Genomic DNA, 24,723 nt, shown 5'->3' on the forward strand with positions numbered 1-24,723 from the left:
AAAAAAAATAAGCTATCATCGAAGAAAATCGATGCAAAACTACGTAAGTTATAAGCGATCAAATAAAAATATCCAGGTTGCGCAACTTCAATGTATGTACCTATACATACATACATATATTAAAGGTATAAAGTGCAAGTGAGATATTATCCGGATAAACGAATAACACCATAACAATGATAACACTTTTTCTTTAAATAAATCAAATAGTACTTTTAATACTCGAATTGTATTATAGTAGGTAGAGTGGTTGCATCGAAAGGAAGAGTGGTTGGGTTCGAAACCTGCTGTAGGCATGTAGTTATAAACATGTATTTCCGTCAGTTATGGGTAAGTATTATAAGACACAGAAAATTTCTAAAGCCTACATCTAAAACAGGTAGTATTTTCTTTTCCCGGCTTGTTATAAAAAGGAACCTTTCTGTCTAGGTAAGATTTGATTTTTTCAATTTTATTCTTGTTCCGAGTATAAATATGAGTTAATGCGCTTTGAAACTTCATAACATCTTCAAGGCTCGCCGGAGATAGTTCAGTTCATAAGTCTAATTTCAAAACCGTGATTTATTAAAAAAAATAAAATGAGTAAAAGGACGCGAGAATTTGAGTGTAATAAGGATCCAGATATGTTCTGTTTCATGTATAGCCAATATACTATCATAAGGCGACGACGAGTGTTCTCAGATCATATCAAAACTTTATACTCCAAGTATTTTGGAATTGAGCCTAAAAATGCTGAAAAACCATGGACACCGAACACTTTGTGTACATCGTGTCGAGTAGAATTGATTCAGTGGAAATCAGGACAACAAACAAAATTTCATACACCAATGATATGGAGAGAACCTACTTGCCATTCAATAGAGTGTTATATTTGTCAAACAAAAGTACTTGGCGTTGGAAGATCAAGAGGAGTAACCTATGCTAGCGTACCTACAGTGACATTACCAGTACTACATTCAACGGCAGTTGCGGATCCAGTTCCATTGTCAACAGTAACATCTGAGTGCGGGGGATCAAGTTGTACTGAATTTCGCATGGAAAACGAAAGAAACGTTCTGTCACAAGCACAACTTAATGATTGGATAAGAGATTTGGAATTATCCAAGGAAAAGGCCGAGATCCACACTCCTCGTATGCAACAATTTAAATTTGTGTCATCCGATGTTAAGGTGACATATAGTAGAACTCGTCACGAACCATTTTCCAAACACTATACCAAGAAAGAGTATATGCTACTGCAACGACATCCCTGGTTTATTCAAAGAGTTTGGTCAAACATATGATTCAAAAGAGTGGCGATTGTTCATAGACGGCAATAAACTGAGTTTGAAGGCTGTATTATTGCATATTGGTAACAAAAAGCCTTCTATCCCGATTGCACATGCAGTAAATACAAAGGAAACCTACGAGGAAATGCAAAAAATACTCAAATTTATCAAATATGAAGAGCATGATTGGAAAATATGTTCTGATCTCAAAGTCGTTGCAATGCTATGCGGTCTACAAAGTGGCTACAACAAGCACTACTGCTTCCTCTGCAAGTGGGATAGCCGAGCTCGTAAGGACCACTACGTCAGAAAGGATTGGCCGGAAAGAGTCGAGTTTACCGTTGGTGTGGATAACATCAAATACACCCCTCTTGTCAAGAAAGAGAAAATCATACTTCCACCCTTACACATCAAGCTCGGTCGCATTAAAAACTTTGTTAAGGCTTTGGACAAAGAAGGCGAAGCATTCGACTATTTGAAAACAGTTTCTCCAGATATTTCTCAAGCCAAGATAAAGGAAGGTATTTTTGTTGGACCACAAATAAGAAAGTTGATCAACAATAATCAATTCAAAGGACTACTCTCATCAGTTGAGGCAGCAGCGTGGGAATCCTTTGAAAAGGTCGTTACTTCTTTTCTCGGTAGACACAAAAGCCCTAACTACGAGCAGATAGTGAACGACCTAATCAATAATTATGCGAAAATGGGCGTAAATATGTCTTTAAAAATTCACTTTCTCCACTCACATTTGAGCTTTTTTCCGGCAAATCTTGGCGACGAAAGTGATGAACATGGCGAAAGGTTTCATCAGCAAATGAAATTAATTGAGAATCGATATCAAGGATTCTGGGACGTCGCAATGATGGGTGATTACTGCTGGTTTCTCATAAGAGAAACCGATCCTAAACTGAATAAGCGCCAAAGTAGAACACATAATTATTTCGACAACATAGTAAAATCAAATTAAGATAAAGATTGTTAGAATATAGTATAAACATAAATAAATTTAAAAAAAAAGTTAAAAATATGGGTAATTTCATTCATAAATTGAACTTTTAACTCAATAGAAACAGAGCATAGCTAGATATTTCACTCTTCTTTATACCATACATACGTTTTGAGGTATACGTTGAAATTGCGCAACCTGGGTATTTTTATTTGATCGCTTATAACTTACGTAGTTTTGCATCGATTTTTTTCGATGATACCTTATTTTTTTTTGTAATATAACAGAGCTTAGGGAGAAAAAAAAAACCTGCAAAAAAATAAAAGGTTTTCGAGATCCTTCTCCGCAAAGTAAAATTTTTTTTATATTTTTACAAAAAAAATTGAAAAAATCGGTAATGATTGTTCGTTATCTTTGAATCTACAGGGCCTAGCAAAAAGTGTTGTATGCACAGCTTATAGAAAATTTTATTACCTTTTAAACCGTTTTGGAATTGCTTAATTCGTTCTTGAGATATATATGATTAAGTGGACCCAATTTTTTTTTTTTTTGCAAAAACGGTAAATTGCAAATATCTCAAAAACGGTACCATAAAATTAAAAATAACCTTGATTTTCGGAATCAGGGGGTGATTTTACATACGAATTTCATAACGGCGTCTCTGGTAAATTTTGGCCGTCGACCAGTGTAATTTGCTGCGTGTGTGGTCTGCATATGTGTATATATGTATATATTGGACAATTGGATATAGTGAAAGTGAAACGGATTTCAAATGCATGTTACAGTACTGCACCGGTGTATTTTTGGACATTTCTCAAGCTTTTGACAAAGTCTGGCATGAAGGCCTTATATACAAACTAAAGGTTTTACTCCCTGCATACACGCATGCAATTTTGGAAAGTTTTCTACTGGGAAGAAGCTTCAGAGTCAGACAGAATTCCATTATAACGGAAAGTCACCCTATATATGTACCTATGCAGGTGTCCCTCAGGGAACACTGCCGTGATTTGCCAACTGATGAAACTCTAACCATTTCAACGTTTGCTGATAACACAGCTATCCTAAGCAATAGTACAGACCCTAGAAAGGCTTCTTACAAGCTGCAAGAATATTTGAAAAAGTTATAGCTATGGCTGGGTTATTAGAGGATAGAGGTTAACACTGAGCAAGTGTATTCAGACAACATTTACTTTGAAGAAAGAAACTTTTCCACCACTAAAAATAGGACGAGACTTAACTGGAAAAAGCATATCGTCGATGTTTTTGCAAAATCGCCCATCGACCAGTCCAGGCGTAGAGATTTATGCATAAAAACCATAAAAGCGTTATTAAAACAACAGATTTGTAAAACAATTGCTAGAGATTATACCCAAATCGTCTAGCGAAAGATCTTCTTAGCCCGAGATAAATATGCTAAAAAGAAAGGATTTTTCCGATATTATCAAATAGTGCTTAATATGATAAGTTCAGTATCCGCAATATTTCAATTTCGGCTCTGGAACTCGTACTTTCAGAAGGCCTGCCCAGCACGATATCCAGCGATCCTGCTGGTCGGAATCTTGCCCATTCCGACAGACGGAACAACTGCAATAAATATCTACATACATACATCAAAAACAAATTAAATTTCCAAGCATTGCCGCAGAAATTTTAAATGTAATAATACTTATGCTGGATTTCCACTAGGCATTAAATGACATGTTAACAAAGTTGGGCATTAAAAAATTATCGTGTCATTATGCGAAAAAATTATCATTCAGGCAGGTTCTGCAATTCACTTCCGAGTGAATTTCAACCCCTGCGAATTTGAATTCAAAACGTATTTGATTGAAATTTACTCGGAAGTGAATTGCAGAACCACCCTGATTAAGTCCATTTCCACATGGCATTTTTTTAAATGGCATAAATATTTTGTCATTTCAATGCCTAGTGGAAATTCGCGTTAGTTTGTAAGATTTCAAATTTTCACTTGGCATTAAATGGCAAAAATTGCCATGACAAAGTTGGGCATTTAAAAGTAATCGTGTCAATGCGTTGAAAAAATAGTTATTCAGTTCATTTCTACAAGGTATTTTTTAAACGGCACCAATTTTGTGTGGTGTGTAGTTTTAATGCCTAGTGGAAATTTGGCATTAGTTTCGAAAGAAAGATTCAATAAATCTACTATAGAGGTACTTATTTCTAAAAGGTATTTTTCTGTTACCAAACGATATCTCCTTTAATATTTTATAAAATTTAACGAATGATAGCTCCTTTTGAATTTAGTTATTTATTAAAAAAAAGGGGTTTCAAAAAGCCGAGAGCACTGTATCAGGACAATGATGTGCCATATCTTCTCTAATACTCCATCTGATTGAATGATTTATGGCGATTTCGTTTCTTCGAAAATTGTTGCCTTCTCATCGCCCTCTTCTTAGTATTTGTGCGTAGAGGACAAAGAGAATAAAATTTTTTAATAGGGTTGCCACCCGCTTGGCTCACGCACCCAACCTCAATTTACAAAGATTGGCGATTAGCAGTGCACATCAAAATCCTCAGGCAACGCACCCAAGTTAATCAACAGTTTTGAGTGCTTGCGTCGCTCATATGCTCCTTAAAGGCCAGTATTCAGCTCTCAAGAAAAGCAAAAACTCCATATAAAAAGACGTACAAGAAATGGCTAAGATATTTTCTTGAGTCAAATTTCCAAATTTCAAATGGCATTTTTTTCTTGGCCGTTTTCTTGAAAGCTGCATATTGGCTTTAACAACTGAAATAAAACCGGAATCCCGATCTGCGTCGTACAGTGCGAAGAAGTACTGTGAATGTCCAATTACTTCGACATGCCGCACCGTTGAGTATTCCGAAAATGGCAATGGATCTTCCATTCTTCTGACGACCCAAAAACCCATAATCAGAGCAGATAAATGTCCCACAGGAAGTTGGTCAAAAGTATTGTATCAATGTTGGGCGAGACGAAGCTCGCCGGGTACGCTAGTAAATACATATTATAAAAAAAAACTAGTTTAAGGTCTTCAAAACGTTTACGTTTTCTATAAATACGCGCCTAAGTCTGATGAATTTTAATTAAGAGTTAACTCAAATGAATTACAAATATTGTGAATGAATAGCTTCAATGCTGTTCCATAGATACTCCTAAATTGCATACATTCACGCACATCGACGTAAGTTTTAATCAACCGCACTTTACTCGAAAGAATATTCGCTGAATGACGACAATATCTACCCAGTGTGCTGGCGAGTGCGTGATGCGAGCAAAATGCGCTGCACTGATGGGGCAAACTTTTGTGCGTACATACATACATACATATACATGCATATATATAGGGTGCGCTAAAATTAGATATTCCTCAAAGATATTTAATAAACAAGTAATTTTTAGCAAAAAAAAAACCGACTTCAACTCCCATATAAAAAAAAAAATATATATATATATATCTCATGATCCACTGATCGGATCTCAACCAGATTAGTATGGGACCACCTCTGAGACACTACCTTTCCGATGCAAAAAGAATTATCGAATCGGTTGGTCCAAAGTTATGCGGTAACATAATAACAAAAAAAAAAAACAAAAAAAATATATATATCGACGAACTGATAACCTCCTCCTTTTTTGGAAGTCGGTTAAAAAAGGAGAAGCAAACGCAAAACGGAATACTATGCGCACAGCAACAACAACAATTCAATTCTTTCGAAGCTTACACGCTTCCAGTGCATCATTGTTGTTCTTATTGGAACTGCATACAACTCTAGTAGTGCATTTTATGCTTTGTACTATACTATTCCCGACAAATGCCTCACCCGTCACCACCGCACTCACTTTCGGCATTTTCACTGCCAATACGTGTGCACACATGAATGACACATGAAGCATACACGATGATTGTCGTAAGTAGCAAAGCAGCATGGCGTGGCGCTGTCATTGTCGCTGTCGCTGTCGCACTATGCAAGTCCACTTGCGAGTGCAAATATCACAAAAAGTGAATCAATAGTAGATACAGAACGCACGGAGAGCACTCAGGCTTAGTGCAATAAAAGTGCAGCAAAACGTTGGGCGGGAGGAACGCGAGGGCGGCACACGCATACTTTGTAGTAATGAATGTGCGACTACAAATAAGGCAAGTAAGCAGAAAGTGGAAGTGGAATTCTAAGAAGAAGAACAAGGAGAAGCAGCAGAAAAAGCATAACTGACTGTAAGCAGCGGTGACCGAAGTTTATCACCTTGGTGTTTGTGGTGGCGTGCAAAGCGAGCTGCAGCGCGCTGCTGTATGCCACCGACATTGAGTGTCCGAAATGCCAGTTATTTAAAAAAGCGCTTGTGATGCGTGCAAAAATTTAACGCGCGTCGGAAAATCAAAGCAAACAGAAGGCGCGCAAGTGAGTAAGAAAAGGAAACAAGCGGCTGGAGTGCAATTCAAATGAACGCGCTTTAATTACGGTAAATCAAAAAGCGCTTGAAGATTTTGCAGGCAAATTTGTTAGAAAGTTTAATTTTCTACAAACGCGGCGCCTTCGCCACGCGCGCGCGCCCTTTACAAATTTGACGCCTTGCTGCTATAACGCAACGCTGCTACAAATATTTTACTATACAAATGCAATGCGCATCGTACGCGCGCCCACGCCACCCAGTTTTTAAAATTTGTCTATGTCCCTCTAAAACGCAGTGGGACGCATAAGTTGTGGCATCAAAGCCGCAACGCGTAAGCATATCAATGATTTCCATTGTTGTTATTTTTGTTTATATTATTGCTATTTTCGGAGGTAAAAGGACCTGCGTCCTGCACGCTGCATATTACTCTCTTAACTGGAATATTACACACAACGCCGCGCGCCCGCAAGCAAAACACATACATGCAACGCATACCAAATTTGCTCTACCAGCAGGACAACAAGAACACGCTTACAAAAAAAATGACGAAGAAGAATAGGAAGAGTAAGAGGAAAAAACAACAAAACGTCAAGCACACTCATAGCGCGCTTCCGTAACACGAAAAAGCATATGTACATAAATCATGCAGTACACACACACGTTTCGCGGTGCGTCATTCAGTCAGTTCGGTAGCCAACGTGACGCTCACTTAGCTACCTACTTATGTATGAACGTTGCACCTTTGCGCTCGACTGCCGCTCAGTCAATCCGCCAGCGCGTCAGTTCAAAGCCTTGTATAAAGTGCTGCAAGTACACAGTTTTGCACACTTTCGCCTGTACAACAAAACAAGCGCACATACCCACACGCCTACACTCAATCATATCTAGCGAAAATTGCAAAGAGCACGCGCACAACGTCAAAGCGTACACACAACGTAAAACCATTTCCGACCTCCTACCGCAGCTTGCTATGCTGTTCGCTTCTATTTGTTTCCCGGCCGGCACTTGTCTAACTCCCTCCCGTAAGGGAGACTTGCGGAGTTTTTCCTGGAACGAGTTATGTATTCCTATGAGTGCCTCATTCCCTTTTCACTTCGGCCAGTGGCCAGCAATCTGAGATTCTTCCCAATTCCTAAATAGTTCTGCAATGTATCCTTTAGACGTGCCGCAAAAAGTATCGGCACCATGAGTTCGCACTTGGGTTTCAGGTTTTGCGAGAAAGTCAGCCCTTTCGTTGCCTTCAAAACCTTCCTGACCAAGGATCCACCACATCGTCGCTCTATGTATTATGAGCTGCTCGGCTGTTCAAAAGAGTTTTACAACTATTCGAAGGCCTTGAAGTCGTTCTAAATGAGTTGAATGCCTTTAGTGCTATCCGACATAAATAATATTTATTCTGCCCTCGTTTGTCCAATTACTTACGCCTGGAATATGTTTGGGTATGCGCTTATTTGCAGACTTTTCTGGAATCTTGGTCAAAGTACGCCAAATTCAGTACTACCATCGTCCATCTTCGAACCATTTGGTATACCATACTTGGGACCTTGTTTCTATCATATATATTATCCTGACTTTTCATGCTAATTACATTGGGCAGTCTTAGGGCGCTGCAGCAGTCCTCTTTTTCAATCAGAATATACAGAGAAGGAACGCCTGTAATCACACCAAGGTAATTCGTTGGCCAGGTGCGCATAGCTCCCGTGATTCCCACGCAGACGAAGCTGCACGCTTGCTCAAGTTGACACCCGCACTTAATTGCTTTGCTTTGGCTACCGGCCTGGTGGCATATGTAACAACCGATTTCACGACCGTACTGAAAGACAAATAAGTTAGTTTGGGTAATATTCCCCAAGTTTTACCATGAAGTCTCTGGCAGGCATAAAATGCCCTTGTAGTCTTGTTGGTAACATTCAAGAGATGTGTCAAGGTGGGTCTAATCCAGTTGACTTTCCTTCTTTTGGTCAATGGGACAACGGTGGACTTCAGTGGGTTTAGTGACAATCCCTTTACAAGACTGGTGGTCTTCCGTTAATCTCAGCGCAGCTTGCAACCTGGAGCAAATAGCGTCCTCAAGCCAGCAAACAGCGTAGATGACTAGTTCATCTGCATAACCATATGTTTTAAATCCATTGTGTTTTAGGTTTTCCAGGAGTTCGTCAATAACCAGTGCCCATAGTAGGGGCGATAGGACTCCCCGTTGAGGATAGCCACGGGTGGCAGCTACTGCTTGCTTACTGTATCCCAGCTAGAGGGTTAGGAAGATCCTTCCTTATCATAACTGTCGATATTACTTCGTAAGACGTATTGTCGAAAGCACCTGACATGTCTAGGAACGCAAACAAAACTATCTGTCTATACTGAGTTGAATTAGGCTATGTATTGCAATAACAGTAGATTTGACTGCCTGATATGCGTGCTAACTCTCACATAGTGGCTTATTCTTGAGAAAGTTATCCCTAATGTGAAAGTCTATTAGTTTTTCTAATGTTTTTACTACACAGAAGCTGAGATTAATTAGTCCATACGCCTTTGGGAGCTGCACCCAGTTTTCTCCTACTTTGGGTATGAAGACCACTTTGACTTCACTCCATGTTGAGGGTATGCGACCAAGTAAGATACTTGCTCTCAGTAATCTCACATGTGGCCTAGATATTGTACCCGAACTCTGTTGTAGCAGGCATGCGTAAATTCCATCTTAACCAGCATATATATATGTACTAAAGGTTTAAATGGCCCTCGATGTCTGTTCCGTACTGACGATTCTTCCTTGTTACTCTTTGTGGTTGCTTCGATTTCAGAAGTGTAAAAAGGTTATACTTTGTTTAAAATAGTTGCAATATTTTAAAAAATGTTATTCAAATTATTAAAAAAATATAATCATTATTATTAAATCATATTAAATTATAACAAAATGGGTATCAATCGAAATGGTTTTGAAAAGCTTTGCTTTTTAAGTTAACTATAGGAGGGTCGCCACCTCTTTAAAAAATCAAATTCAGTTTGAATTATGGGTATTTGGTAAGTTAAATATGCACCACCATATGAGTGCCAACCGAAAGGGGTTTCAGAAGGTAGTCGTTTGAAAATATTTTGAAGAAGGTTGCCACCTACTTAAAATGTTGAATTGAGTAAACGTATACACAATATATATGAAATATAAAAATATGGATGTCTTTAGTGTAAACATTAGGAAAATTGTTGAGGTGTTGTAAGAATTTTGCCACCTGTTTAAAAAGTTATATTAAAATTTTTAATAATTTAAAACCAACTGAAAATATTCAAGAAGGTTTTAGCTCGAGACTACTTTCGGAGAGGGTTTCCACCGGTTTATTTAATTTATTGGCAAGTTATTAGAAATATGAAAATACGGATGTCCCAGCGAGAGAGTGTTAAGAAATCTTTAGTTTGAACATTAAGAATGTTTCAGATTATTTTATAAAAATATGGTATGGTTTGAAAAGACTTTATTTTTGAAATATATTTAGCTGGGTTGCCACCTGTTAAAAAAAGAAACTAAACTTATATTAAGGCAAAAAGGTAATTGAAATACATACATATGTATCGCAATTTGGTTGTCAGACAAAAGTGATGAAGAAGTTTTCAAATAACTAGAAAATATTTTTTCAAAACAGCTGCCACCTGTTTGAAATGTCAAGTTTTGTTAAATTTTATACAAGGCATATTAAATATGTCAAATGAAAGAGTATGAAGAGATCTTTAGTTTGAACACTCGAAATATTTTTGAGGTGTTTTATGAGGGCTGCCACCTGTTTGAAAATTTAAATTTTTTATAAAGTTAAATGAATTATTAAAATATGGGTATCAATCGGAATAGATTGAACTATATATAGGAGGTTTCCACATGTTTAAAATATCAAGTTTTGTGAAATATTAAAATATGAGTTTCAATCGAAAGGGATTTATGAAAGCTTTCACCTTGCTTGCCACCTTTTCGAAATGTCATACCGATCTAAATATGTATATACACATACTATAAGAGACCACATTTTTTGTGTACCTCTTTATATTTGCACCGTTCATTCGAATTTTAAATATGTTAAAGTAAAGACCACATGGCCCATAGTTTTTGAAGCTAAAACTTATTTATAGATGGAGGATGATTTGAAATTTGATGATATTAAAAACCGACACTATGCCAGACCTCCCTTCACCCAGAAATGGCTGCACGGATTTAGATGAAATATTGCACTATTATCCCTTATAATTTTGACTAATATTTGGAATAGTTTCTAGATTTTTGCGATGAAGCAATCGTTGTATTTAACCGGAGCTTCCACCCCTGATTTGTGTTAACCAGACATTGAAAACCCGGACTTTAGTAAGTTAAATTAATCATTACAAGCGAGTGTGCAAGGCCTTGGCAGCACTATATACATACATGCAAGAGGATGTTGGGTTGTACTTAGGGACTTTCTCCTGCTCTTTCGCACTAAATATTCACAGCAATCCTTAAGCCAGTACTATTTTATGGGGTATTGATATGGTGGACAGCAACGAATAAGAAGATATACATACCTTAAAATACTGCAGTGTTTACAGGCTCTCAATGATCAGTAGAACGGGTTAGAGATGCCAGATCGAAATAAAAAAAAAAATCAATTTTTCAATCCATTCGAATCGAAATAAAAATAATCGATGTATGAAGAAATCGTTAAAAAATAAATCGATCTCCCAAGATGTGAGATAAGGTTTTTCTTTATTAAGATATGAGCATTCAACATAAACTTCATAAATTCTTTGCCCTACTTAAGAAAATGGTTACATTTGTTTCGAAATTGTGTTCTTTTTTTATTACAAAAGATGGAAATGTTATGTTTTACGTCTAAATTAACCGCTATTTTAAAAAGTGTATTACATATAAATATTGTATTTTTATGAGAAGCCGTTTTTGTTGTATATTACAACTTTATATTTTATTCCTTAATTAGCCTATTGGAAAAATTTCAGTATTGGCCCATAGAATTTTAGCATAATAAAGTGTAATTTTGAAGATTCGGTTTTTGGAATTTTTTTTTTGCTGCAGGTGTTTTCGCCATACAACGTATGTTTTAAATTGTTTTCATCTGAAAGAAAATATGCATCAGCGTCAAGCAAAAACACCGTCAAAAATGAACGGTAAATCCTTGCATATTTAAATATGCGCCATATCTTATAAGAGTCACTTTTTTTCTAAAAAGAGTAATTGCGGAGTACAAAAGTTTAATGAAAATTAGCACAAAGTTTGGAGCTGCAATTTTTAGAGTTTTTGTTTTAGTAATAGCCATGGGAGCCCCTTAGTCGAAAAGAGAGAGGGGCAGGACGTTGAATTCTTCGGTCTTTGCGCTTAAGTTGGAAAAGTGGATGGTGGCAATCCCCCTGAATTTTTGGTACCAGACTCAAATTAAAATTTCTTTAAAATTTTATAGATTTTCCTGGGCAAACCGTAGATTAATTGCACTCTCGATTTGCTTTCCATCGATACTTTCGCTGTAAACTTGCAATCACCCAAATAAAAATATTGACCTCACACAACAATTTCGATAATCGATTTCAGAAGTGTTGTACTTCCGGCATGGCGCTACACCACAGAAACAAAAAAAACAATCGCTAATCCACGTTCCCCTCTAATCGAAGCGTGCATGTATGATTTCTTTATAACTTGTTTTTTTTTTTCTTTTGGTTTTGCGCTTCTGTTGCTCTGCTCTTTGCATTGCCACTGAGCGTCGCGCTGCGTCGCAAGACGGGGAAAGCAAATTGCATTGACGCATTTTCAGTCTGTTTCCATTCTGTTTTGTTTTCGATGAATTAAAAGCGTAAACACTCTGCCGCGCCACCAAAGAAAAACCACCGCCAGCAAGCGCAGCGCCCCTTCAACGAGGCAACGTCAAAATGATAGCCGTGTGCGAGGGCGCTGGGCGCAGGAAACAACAGAGCGTAAAAGCGCGCTTGCCCCAGCGAGAGAGCGCGCATGAGAGAAGAAAATATGAGCAAGGAATAGAACAAAAAGCGAGGACTACTCGTAAAGTGCGCGCCTTCCGCACGACAACCAAGCATATCCTTTACGTAGGTACTTTACGTTACGCTTTTACTATGTAGGCGTACACGCGACAGCGATAGCGGCCATGAGCGTGAGTGCCACCAGCAGCAGTGCAGGTGAGGAAGGTTTGCGGCGTTGCGAGTGTCTCTTGAGGGTGGCGCGTGCATATGAACGCGCGGATGTGTGAGTGTGTGTGCATGCGCGCGCGCGCGCGCCTATAAATCGGCAACACGCTCTCAACGGTGTAGAGTTGCTGGCTAGCATGCGAGCGTAGCATTGCATAGTTTTAGTTTGAGAAAGGTGCTTGCCGGCGATAGGCGTACGAGGCAAATGCAAAGGCGTGCGTGCGTGCGTGTTTGTTTTTTCACACACTGTTTTTCTTCATATCTACTAGATATAGTCTATTTATAAGCAAGCGTCAGTGTTGCATATGTATGTACATACATATACTCGAACAGAGATAGAGACATGCAAAATCAACAAACAAAGTACATTCATGCATTGCGCTTCGCAAACATGCAATTGCGTCAATCGTGAATTGTGCGCACAAGTGAAAAGAACTCAGTTAGTGGTAGAATTTTGTGAAAATTTGACAATTATTATAAGTGAAAATTTTTTGTATGCGGCCGAGTCAGCCGTAGGAAATTTTGCAGTGATTTACATATCGTTAGCAAGTAAATTTAGTGGCTTCCGCGTTGCAAAAGAAACGCACTTGAGAAATGTGTTTGGCAGGATTCCGTCGTCTGTCGTCGTCGTAGATGTAAAATCGATATTTTCGTGCTGCATCTTACGGCGAAAGGTGCTCGGCAGCAGTGCTGTCGCTTGAGCGCCGCAGCGCGGTAGCAACGTAACCGGCAGCGGCAACGTCAACAGCAGCGCTTAAAAGTCTACAGCAACGAAAATAATAATAAAATAATAGCAGCAACGCGTTTAACGGTAAATTAGTGTGCAATACGTTTACGAAAGCTGCGGAATGACAGCTAAGTGCGCGTCGCTGTCTGCGCTTTGCTAGCGCTCGAGCTTTTGCTAGCTGTATATCGAAAGGCGCTGATGATAATTATATTGTTGATGAGAATAGCTACGTCTATGATTATGACCAGTGTTGCCGTTTTAGCCCTTTGGTGGCTAGATTTAGCTACCACATACTTTTTTTGGCCACATAAATTTAAATTTGCCCCTAGCCCTTTTTTTAGCCCTTTGGGAGAATTTACTTATACTTGGCATGAAAAAGTTGTATATGCTTAATTTGATCTAATTTTTTTTTCATTTATGTAAGAGATGAATTTTTAAACTTAGAAAGACTGATGTATATACATTTAGTTTAAAATAGATAAGTTTACGGCCCTTAATATGCTTAATTTGTTAAATGGCCCATCAAGTCGATTGACTGTGTATGTTCTTGTGGTGTGATTGTACCAGCTGCTGGTGTCATGAGCGGTAAAATTAGCTCAATTTTCTAAGTAAAAAGTATTTTGGTGGAAATTTCTTGCACTATATGAGTCAAAGCCGTGTTTGTGGAAGATTATGGTCACGATATAGTAGTTGTGAATTAAAAAAAAAACACAATGTTTAACAAATTGGTAGAAAAATTATGAAATTTCGGCTCTAACCATTTCGATCTTTCCTCGACCTCATTTGTAAAGAAATAAATATTGTACCAGCATGCTGGTAAGTTATATGCTTCGAGCGTGATGGTACAATCACTTGATGGCGCCATCAAGCTGGTGTCGTATATTTCCCCTTTTATACAAAAAGGTTTTTGGTTGGATAAAATATTTGCTATTTTTCCAGAGTTCGTTGTTTTTCTATACCATTGCTTATTGAAAATGTTTGCGTGTATATATGTATGTATATGTAAGTAAAAAAATTTAGCTACCATTTTTAGCCACAACGACTTTTTTTAGCTCTTTTTTAGCCCTTTTTTTAAAGGAATTTGGCTACCACTAAAAATGATTCGCGGCAACACTGATTATGACTATGCCTATGATTACTACGATGGCGATAACGTTGACGAACGCAATGTCATTCCCAGCCGCCTGCTCGTTGGCGTATACGTGTCTCGTCGATTTGTGCCGTTCGGCCACAATCACTACCAACACAACCAGCAGTGCTACTACTACTACCGTGATACATACATGCGAGTCAGCTCTTTTATGGATGTTGTTGCACTTGTTGTTGTTACCGTCTGCAGTCTTAATTTATGCCGTAAAAATGTAAACGTGACTCGTGCAGCGTTGGCGGCGGCGTCGTCGTTATCGTCGTCTCTGTCATCGTTGTTAGCATTGGCTGCGGCGTTTTAAAGGAAGTGCTTTCTAGAAAAGCCAGTCTGTTCGCAAGCCAGTTAGTTAGTGGTGAGCCAAAGGAGCGAGCGCCTAAAAAGAAGGAGTTAAACGAGCCAGCCAGACAGCTAGGCAGTCTTTGAAGCAACTCAACTTGGACCCAGTCACAGCACCGAGTGAGACAGGAAACCCGACCTCAAAGGCGTCGTACATACTAAAGCAGCAACGTCAGTCAGCTTCTTGGCAGGGGTTTTTTTTTTTTAGTTTTAAAAGAATGAAACGCTCTGCATATTTGTGAAGTTAGTCGCATTTAAGAAAAACTGTGTTTAAGCTGTGCTAAATATAATAATAATGATAAAGTTTGTTAGGCAAAAGAATCGCGAACAAACAGTTAAAGCATCAAGCAAGAGTTTCTTTAAGAAAAAGGTGAGCGTCTGCCGGCGTAGTGTTGAAATAGTCGCACGCAGACATTGATATGCATGGACACACACTTACGTGCGCGCGCCTCAAACACATACAGCAACACACTAGTACACACCCACATCTTAGCAAGCGCAAAAGTGCCTAGACGTCGGTGTCGGCATCGGTGCCGTCCTCGTCGATGCAGTGGTCGTTGTATCCTTTGCTTCCTTAACGCCAGTGTCAGCTCGCTTTTTCGACCTTTTCCTAACTTTATGGCCTACAAGTTTCTTCGTGTTTTCAAGCTGCAGTTTATTTCACATTTCTTTTATTCCCCCAATTTTTTAGTTCCGTAAATAAAATTGTTTTGCAAACGCACGTCCGCTTCGCGTAAGTCCGGAAATTCCGTCGCGCACTATTACAAATAGAAAGTTTTAGTTAAAAATGTATCCGTATACAAATTTATTTTGTGTATGAGCGTATTTTACGCGCATGTGTTCGTGTGCGTTTACAATTTTTGTATACTATATCATGTCCGTGTTATTTTTGTTTGTATATATGTATTTTTACATAAATAAATAAGTATGTGTTTGTGTTTGCTTTGCTTTCAGGGCGAGTCGAATGATTCCGGTACCGAATCTGATGGTGACGTCCTAGATGTTGACAAGCATCGCCCCTTAGACTTGGACATGGAAACCAGTGAGTTGAATGAATTTTCTTAATATTTTCAATGCTTTCATTTTTGTTTCTTTTTTTTTTGTAATGTAATTTAAATTTAATGGGTGCAACAGAACCAGGGGACACCGCGACCTAGAAGATCTTTTGTAGCCCCTTAATAGTTCCTAACCCTGACAGTCCAAGCAATTATCAGCCTCTCTAATAAAAGCAAATAGTTTCTTGGTAGATGAATTCCTGACATTAAGGGCTGTGGACGATCTGAAGTATTGAAATCTTAGTCTGACCAATGGTCCGGCGCATTCCCCTTTTCAAAACAAAAACGGCAATCAGTCTCTGTGTAGAGGCCGGAACAACTTTATGTTGGCTCTATTCTATAAGATTTAAATCTTTCTCAGCGAAAGGATAGGCAAAAAATGCAAGCCTGTCTACGTCCCTCTAGCTCTCCTCAGTACATACTGCGTTCTAAATTTACCCACACTTCGATTATCAGTCTCAAGGAGGATCAACGGAGTCCACAAAATGGTTTCGTTCCTGCAAGCACAGACAATGAGCCTTCCCTGAAATTTTTTGGCGACGTCACTACCTGCGATTCCGGATTCCGTGTTACTTATTGCTAAGATTTGGAGAGTGCCAAAGCCCTCCATGACGAGCCTAGAGATTATCGTCCTTGCCATAGGACCCGGTTGGCCGCCTGGCTGTCTGAAAAGATAACCCTTTTCAAGGTTCAAACTGCCAAAAATTGAAATTGCTAGTACCTCGACTTGAACGACTGTGGACCAAATGTCCATTGCAATAGAATTTTGATGTCAGGTCCATAGACACCCGCACCGGCTCTGTCCTCTTTCTTTGATTCCTCTGTATACCAGAGTAGACAGCGCACGTATCTGGGATCTAATTCAAGTAAACTATTTGACCAGACCCCTCGGTCTGAAATTTTGCCCAGAAATTTCTTTGCAACTCAGATTTTCTTTAGCATGGAGTCGGAGAACTAGCAAATTCTTATACCTGCTCTTTTGCTTAAGATGGTTTTGTTGTTGTGTCTTTTTATAAAGAATACAATCCGAAATTTGCATTTGCAATTTCCTCGAATCGGCTGCTACTTGGACAAAAATATAGAGTAGAGCCCAACCCAGAAAACCTCCCTGGCTTTTATGTTCACGGAACTGTTGCCTAGGGGTGCTGTTAAATCGCGGTCACGAAGCAAGGTGTTTATTCACCCGACAGTAGAGAACTTCGTGCTTCTTCGGACCAGTGTCCTTGAGATCAGTAGGTAGTATTATCAAAAACCGGATATATATCATCACCCTCTGCTACTTTGAAAGGTTCAAAACACTCTAATGCCCCCGGTACTTTGTCTCTGTCAAAGATGCAACCAGACCTGCTCAGCCTTCTAACCCTACATTTCGTGGAAATAAGAATCGACCGATCTTGTCCCAGCGAAGAGCCTGGAAAATGTACTTAGAGCAGGTATTTCAAGTTGTCGCCCTTGAAAATACCATCTTTCTATTTTAGGAGTCCTACCCCATTGGAAGGCTCTTTCGTAAGAATTTTTTGTAGACAGGAGGCCTCAGGCAGTGTCCCTATTAACCCACTTTTTGCCTCTACGTTTCCCTCTAGGAGCGTCTTATAAGATTATTGTATTCAGAATGATTAAAAAATTCAATGGAAATTTGTCTTAGCCATAAATTCCCTATAAAGGCTGTATTTTATTGAAGACCGTTATATATTTTAAACTTCAGAAGTAATTTGGAAGTTCTAATTTGTAGAAGTATATGACAATGGATGTAGTAGAATCTCAGATATTTCGCCAGTTTGGAAAAAACCAAAGGTTTAACCATTAAGCTCTGGGCACTCAAAATTGTTCTGTTTTAGTTTTGGAATTGAAATTGTTATATGAAACTTAGTAGTTTAAACAAAGATGAAGGAGTCTTCTCCTCTAAAGACTCTTAAGGTTCTCCTACTTCCCTACTTTTTAAGCAGTCCAGCCCCAGAAAAAGTTTTCATCTATTGGCATCGTTGGCTTCAGCAACGTGGTCTATAATCGGCATCTCACCTGAGCGTTATTCTCTTTCAAGTCGTTAATCGGCTTTCATTAATTATATTTAGGTGGCGCGTCAAGTTGGAGAGATCAAGTTAGCGTTTATACCGTTACCCATAAGGATTTAAGTCCAAACATTCTTTCTCCATTTTAACTTAAAACTCTAGAGTGGGTGATAACTGAATAAATAAAACGCACTTGCTTGATATTTGAATCAAAAGTTCAACAGTAAAAAAAGTCGATCAAGATGGCCTAGCTAACAATCATTAAGAAGATATGGCAAGCATTCGCACTTAAAGACCTTACGGAGCCCTTTAGATAAGCTTGGCTGGATTATCCACCTTGATGACCTGAGACATGCATCGAAGGGTGAGTGAGAGTAGGCACCCCCAAAAGGTGATATTGCCTCACGTCTTCTTTAGATTGCAGATCTATAAGCTTACTGAAGGAGCTAGTGGGGTGGGCTGACAAGGCGCTGATTGCGAAGGGTAACTAATTCAAAGGCCTCTACCGCCGTCAGACTTGGTGACTGTGTTAGTTAAGAAGCTAGAGCGGATGCAACTGGTTGCCCTTTTCGGAATTAGTGGGGCATTTTGGACCTCTACAACTCAATCACTTAACTTCGTCATGAATCCTTTAAAGACATAGTTACATTTTTGAAAGCTTCGACTTCGTACCTAGTAACAAAGATCTCTGCCTACCTATACTGGATTCGAGCAGTTCTTTCTTTACTTACAACATCTCACCGGATGTGATGAAGAAATCAGTTAGAAGGGAACCGTTTACACGAATAAATGGAAGCTTGATGGAACAGTCGGCAGAGTGTCCTCTATCGGGCACTCTCCATTAGCATCAAATTTAAGATTCCAGGCAGAGGTAGCAAGTTATTTAAGAACATTCTGAAAGTTTTAAAAACCTCTTTCTTTCTCTGAAATTAAATTTAAAGGGTATGCGGTGAGTTCCTGTGCTTCGGGACCTAAATTACGCATGTTGGGGGTATTCCTAAGATAGTTCAATTAAGATCATTTTACAAAGGATAGCTACCTGCTTTTAGCTTTTAGAGACTTTTCTGTAAAAAAAAAGTCAAAGAACAACTTACATATGGCTTCCACGTCAGCCTAGACAACGCCGAAGTATTAAGTTTGAATAGGCCAAGTTTGTGAAGACAGTTCGTTATAGAGAATCTCACAGCTCATTCAAAGAGAACGTACGCTGTGGAACTTGCAAAAAATATCCGCTTCGATTTATTTCTATCTGCGATTTTCTTAAAAAAAAACTTATCGAAGATTATTTGAAATAATCTCTTTCGGCAGAAATCAAACGCTCTATTGTTGTTGTAAGATATAATACAATTATTTCCCCTTTTTCTTCGCCCTCAGGCTTAAGCTCGTGCGCCGATGTGAATTCGCCAACCACAGACACCGCTTGCTCCTCGTCAGCGTCCTCTGCGATGATGTGTCAATCCCACCTTTTATACGATCAACACAGCTCCGAGGAGGAATTGGAAGTGATCAATGGACCATCATCGGTGGCAGCCGCTGAGGCGGCGTCCAATGTATTGGTGGTGCGGGGCACCGCCTCATCACTCATATCGGAGCGTGGCTCATCGTCGTTGGAGCCCGAAGAACTATTCGGCGAAGCATCGACATCGAAACGTTCCAGCTCAACATTAGTTGAGAATCGTAAAAGATCTCTGGCCCACAGCTCCGATGATGATGTAAGCCAACAAAGCAAAGCGATAGATGAAATTTTGAAAATAAATATCTTTAGTTTAAAGCACTGCTGATATTCAACTCTTTTTTATTTGTCATTTAGCAGCTGAGGAACTTCTTGGAACCGGTGTTGACCCCAGTGAATTTTCGCACATCGCCACCATTGGAAGCTTTCAAGCCAAACCGCAGCCACAAATATCGCTCCACAACGCCACTGATATTATCGGAGGCTCGCTGTGGCATCGAAAATATTAAATTATGTGATAATAGTGTTAATGACGAAAATGGTGAGGCTGCTTCGTGTGCGTCGTCGTTGTTGGGCGCAGCAAGCGGTGGCAACGGTAGCGGTGGTGGTGGCGGCGCCTGCGGTGGTGATGCCAGTTCAACGAGTGTGATTAAGGCGTGCGCCTCATCGCTCAAAATGAGCAATAGCAGCCATCATATCTATCAGCCGCAACCCAAATATAATTTCCACTATAATAGTTCACGCAGCAGTCCAGCATCAACGACCGCTCTCGATGCGATGGAGGTGCGCTCGGTTAGTCCACCGGCGAAACTCTTCCATTCGGCTAGATCACCACACCGCCGACCGATACGCACACAACACGCCACACAGAGGCTACAGCGACCACATCGGCCGTGCTTAGACTTCGACAAAATGCAGCAAGTAAGTCTCTAATGCAGCGCCAAATCAAAGACTTTTTACTTCTTACTAATTACCAGTAAATGTACCTAAAAGCTCGCATTACCCAAAACGAATACAGTATGATGATGCTGATGATGAGGATAAATGATATCTAAGAAAGATGATGATGATGATGATGATGAAGTTTATGTTAAGGGAAGCATAATGAGTTAAAGAGGTGATAATGATGAAGCTGAAGATGATAATGATAATTATGTTTATGACAGTAATGTTGATAATCGGTTTTGTATAGCAAAAAAGTGTAATGAAGAAAAATTAATGCAAAATTTGTATCTTTTATGCTAAGAAAGAAGAGCAAAGTGTCAGCAGATATGGCTATCAATAATATGTATACTTTTTTTAAAAAAAACATGGCGCCATATAATTAACAGCGAAAAATAAGAAGAAAAAAACAATAAGACATGCAACTACTTATATTACAAAAACAATAGCCCCAATTATCCAAACACTAATGGCCTTATTCATAAAAAATAAAGTAGGTTTAAAGAGCTTTATAAATTGACGATTTCATACATTTTTCAATTTATAAACCTTTTATAAAGCTACTTTATTTTTAATGAATAAGGCCATAAATTTACACTCTTCAGTAACTTGAAATCAAAGCTAGTAAACAAACCAGGAATTTATTATAAGCATGTGAGGGTTTATAAAAGCTCACAATTTCTATCATTTTAAGTAAACAAACGAATTAAAAATTAATAGTTTTCGTTGCATAGTTAAACAGAAACTTTAAACTCACGCCAGTTCTACAAAAACGCCGATTATGTCAAGTTCTGCTCATTTGGACAAAACCAAAATGATGTCGTAATTTTTTTTTTTTTTTTACCAAACAAGTCTACTTATGGGTGCATCGAATATGATAACTAAACGGTGGTTGCAGAGCGTTTTCCGCGTCATTTATTGCCATATTAGAACACCTCATCAGCTCTACCTTCCAATACTAACATTAAGATGGTCCTTTGAGGCCAACGCAGTACGATATTTTCACATAATAAACAATTTCACTACTTTGGGTCCTACATATATTTGTCAAAACCAGTTGGCTATCGACCAAAATTGTGACTTTTCAGATTGTCAGTGTGACCAGTTCATCACAAAAAAATGAAACAAAATTGAGATAAAAAAGTTACACAAAATTAGCTACAAGTGAACGGTACACAAATTAATTTTGAAATTTTTTCGATCAAAACTTCGCAGTCGGGCTTCTCTTAAAACGAAAGGCCTTTCGTGCTCGGCGCAGCACCAATTTTTACACACCGCGACTCGCAAGCTCCAATTTTTCATTTATTTGAAATCCATTGCTTCCAAATAGCAGAGCAGCTATTGGAAGGTCTGCTGCCAAGTTCACCGCAATTTTGTTTTTAACATTTCTATAAAGCCGCTATTTTTTCTAAGAGTACTAAAAAGAAGAATTTACTTGCTATTGCATAAAATTCAGCTTGAAATCAGCGCCAGACGAAAATGCTGATGGAATAGCAGGTCCTTTGGTCCATTCTCCTTCCAATCCGGGTCCAAGTGCTCAGCGCTGAGCTTAAAGTCAATTTTGACTACACTAAGCTGGGCTCCTTTTAATTTTCGCAACATTGCCGTGGCTTCCTGGGTACAGGCGCAAGATCATGTAGGCTCCTCCTGGCCACCCACCGTTCTCGATAAGCCGAAGCATACGAATTTTGGTACTAAATAGTTAACCAACACGAAATCGAATGGTTTTTTTGCAAAGCATATGCTAAAAATTTTCCTTCTAAGACATCCTAAACTTCCCTTAAACTCCTATGCTGAGCCATCTGCATTCAACGTCTGACTCAGCATTTCTATAAATGGCGCCGTAAGATAACGCATCCACTGAAGCAGCAACTGCGTCCAGTCTTCCTGCTTTTATCTTACCTATCGGGCAATGTTCAATAAGAACTCCATTGACGTACGCCATATGGATTTGTCCTATAAAAGAAGCGCGTACCGTGCTCCGAAAGTTCAAGTAATTTCCTCTATATTCCGCTTTCTGCGTAGTCATAGACAGTCCTGAGGAGAGTTTAATATGTACTCTACTGCCCCGGGATTACATTACACCATCTTTCTCTTAGTTAAAGGTCGGCGAGGGTTGCCGCTGTGAATTCGATTATTATTATTGTAGAAGGTATGTTCGTGATGACCGAATTTTCAAACTTCTTGAAGGCCATCCTGGCATTACAGCCGCCAAGCACACTTTAACCATCTTGGTGAAGGCAGCGCTCATATGCATCTTCAAGTAGCTCACATAATTTAGGATCATATAACTAGATCTTCTACTCTGTCGAGGCGAGCACTCCAATCTGGATGACGTTGTTAAAATTTGATTTTTTGGGCATTGTTTCAATTCGTTCACAAATGGGGGTGAACCTGGAGACAAGTTGTCGGAGTCTCCGCCAACCCTATAATCTCCCAAACGGCTATAGTAGAGCCGCATATTGCATACTTTTTACAGCCATGTCCTGTCCAACGCATTTCCTGTATTCCGGTGCTCTCCGTCTGATATTACTGAAGCGCATCCAAAAATTGGTTTGCGGTAAGTCCGCTGCATATCCGTAATCGCGAATCCCGTGATATTTTTTGTTGTCGAAACTAGGCTCTCAGACTACGTGTCGTTCATTGTACTGTTTTCATGTTCCATTTAATAAGTCTTCGGTGGCCAAAGGCGGGAGTGCTATAACTGGTTGCGGACCGACGAATGCCTGGTGTAAGCCAACTCTGGCTTAATGGGCAGATGTCTCATCACCGGGTACTCCCGAGTGACCAAGCACCCAGAGTAAAGCAAGCTCATTATGTTTACCATCATAATTTAGTCTCAGGACTTGTATTGCCGGAGGGCTGTCCAATGCCTTAAATGCAGCTTGGCTGGCACTGCAGACACGTAAACTCCTTCCCCTTCAACTATTTCCCACTACGTAGTCCATGGCTTTACAAATACCTCAGCTTTATTCCCCAAAATTAAAGCAAAGCTTATCCCCATTATCTTCCATGAAGACCCCCGATCCTGGCTCGCAGTCATCAGTAAAGATTCGACAATGTGCGGGTCCGGGCTAAGTGTTGGAACTCCGCATTATAGAATCTCTTAAACAAAGGTAATGGTGACGTACTATCCTTTGGAATTAAAAAGACACAAGTGCTCGGATCTCTGCCTCCAGAAAATGTCTTGTGGTTTAGTCTACACCTTTTCCAAGAGTACTTCAGAAAGCATCAAATGTACTTCAGAATAGTCATTTGTACTTCAGAAATAGTAAAATGTACTTCAGAATAGTAAATTGTACTTCAGAAAAAGTAAAATGTAATTCAGGATAGTCAATTGTACTTCAGAAACCGTAAAAATTATTTCAGATACTGTAAAGTTTTCTTCAGAATAGTCAATTGTACTTCAGAAACTGTAAAAAGTATTTCAGAAAAGTCAATTGTACTTCAGAAACCGTAAAATGTACTTCACAATAGTCAATTGTACTTCAGAAACCGTAAATTGTACTTCAGAAACCGTAAAATTTACTTCAGAAGACGAAAGTTACTACATACATATTGTAATTATTTAAATGGTATATATAATAGTATTTTCAAATATGTTTATTTTTTTAATATATTTTCCAAATTACAAGTCCATAGAAGCAGTTTGTTCGCAATGTCTACTATATATTTAAGAATGAAACAATTAAATTAATGCAGACTAAATTATGTTCCAACTGCCACGTCGTATAAAGATAGTGCATCTGCATGGATGAAAACTGGTATAATGTTGAATCGCTATGCCACAATCGCCACCAACAACTGTCGCTTTTCCCTCGTCAACGCCCGGACCAAATAATAATGTCGCTTGTACATATTCCATGTAGTAAATGCTTGCACGGTAAAATTCGGACTATGAACAAATATATAGCCTTCCGCTTTATGCTGATATGGCAAACTACGTACTTTACATTAATTTTACTTGTTAATATTAACATTTTCTTATTGAAAAAATAATCAAGTTCAACATCTTGTAATTTTCATTCGATTGTGATTTATCGCACCTAAGGCAATTATTATTTTTTTTTTTAAATAATTAAACTGAATAAGAAGATCTAAGAAATGGAGGTGCAAGATAAATGCGTGATCTGCCAAATCAGCATGAAGCGGAAGACTATAGTCCGCATTTTACCGTGCAAACATTTGTTACATGCGTTATGTTCAAGAGAGATTGTGGAATCTGGGTCTTGTCCGATTTGCAGACAAGTTATTACTGGTAATGTATTTTTTACCGTAAAACCACAAATTATTTTAAAATATAAAT

The 24,723-nt window shown here is 38.8% G+C and overlaps 1 protein-coding gene across 7 annotated transcripts in view; it reads left to right on the forward strand.

The window, feature by feature from the left end:
• LOC118740904 overlaps positions 1 to 24,723 on the forward strand; it is a 42,222-nt gene that overhangs the window by 12,172 nt on the left and 5,327 nt on the right. Inside the window, exons 1-5 of one of the 7 annotated variants that reach the window (XM_036472656.1) lie at positions 12,872 to 12,971; positions 15,913 to 16,000; positions 19,397 to 19,734; positions 19,833 to 20,396; positions 20,469 to 23,679. In XM_036472656.1, the coding sequence (XP_036328549.1) occupies positions 12,954 to 12,971; positions 15,913 to 16,000; positions 19,397 to 19,734; positions 19,833 to 20,396; positions 20,469 to 20,498 (1,038 nt within the window). In that variant the 5' untranslated portion in view covers positions 12,872 to 12,953 and the 3' untranslated portion in view covers positions 20,499 to 23,679. Of the gene's footprint in view, positions 1 to 12,871; positions 12,972 to 14,546; positions 15,329 to 15,912; positions 16,001 to 19,396; positions 19,735 to 19,832; positions 23,680 to 24,723 lie in introns of those variants that run through there. The other 6 variants (XM_036472653.1, XR_004993193.1, XM_036472655.1 and 3 more) reach the window with 6 other exon arrangements.

This window comes from Rhagoletis pomonella, unplaced genomic scaffold (assembly GCF_013731165.1).
Source record: "Rhagoletis pomonella isolate Grant_MI unplaced genomic scaffold, Rhpom_1.0 Rhpom_scaffold_00006, whole genome shotgun sequence".
Classification (NCBI taxonomy): Eukaryota; Metazoa; Arthropoda; class Insecta; order Diptera; family Tephritidae; genus Rhagoletis; species Rhagoletis pomonella.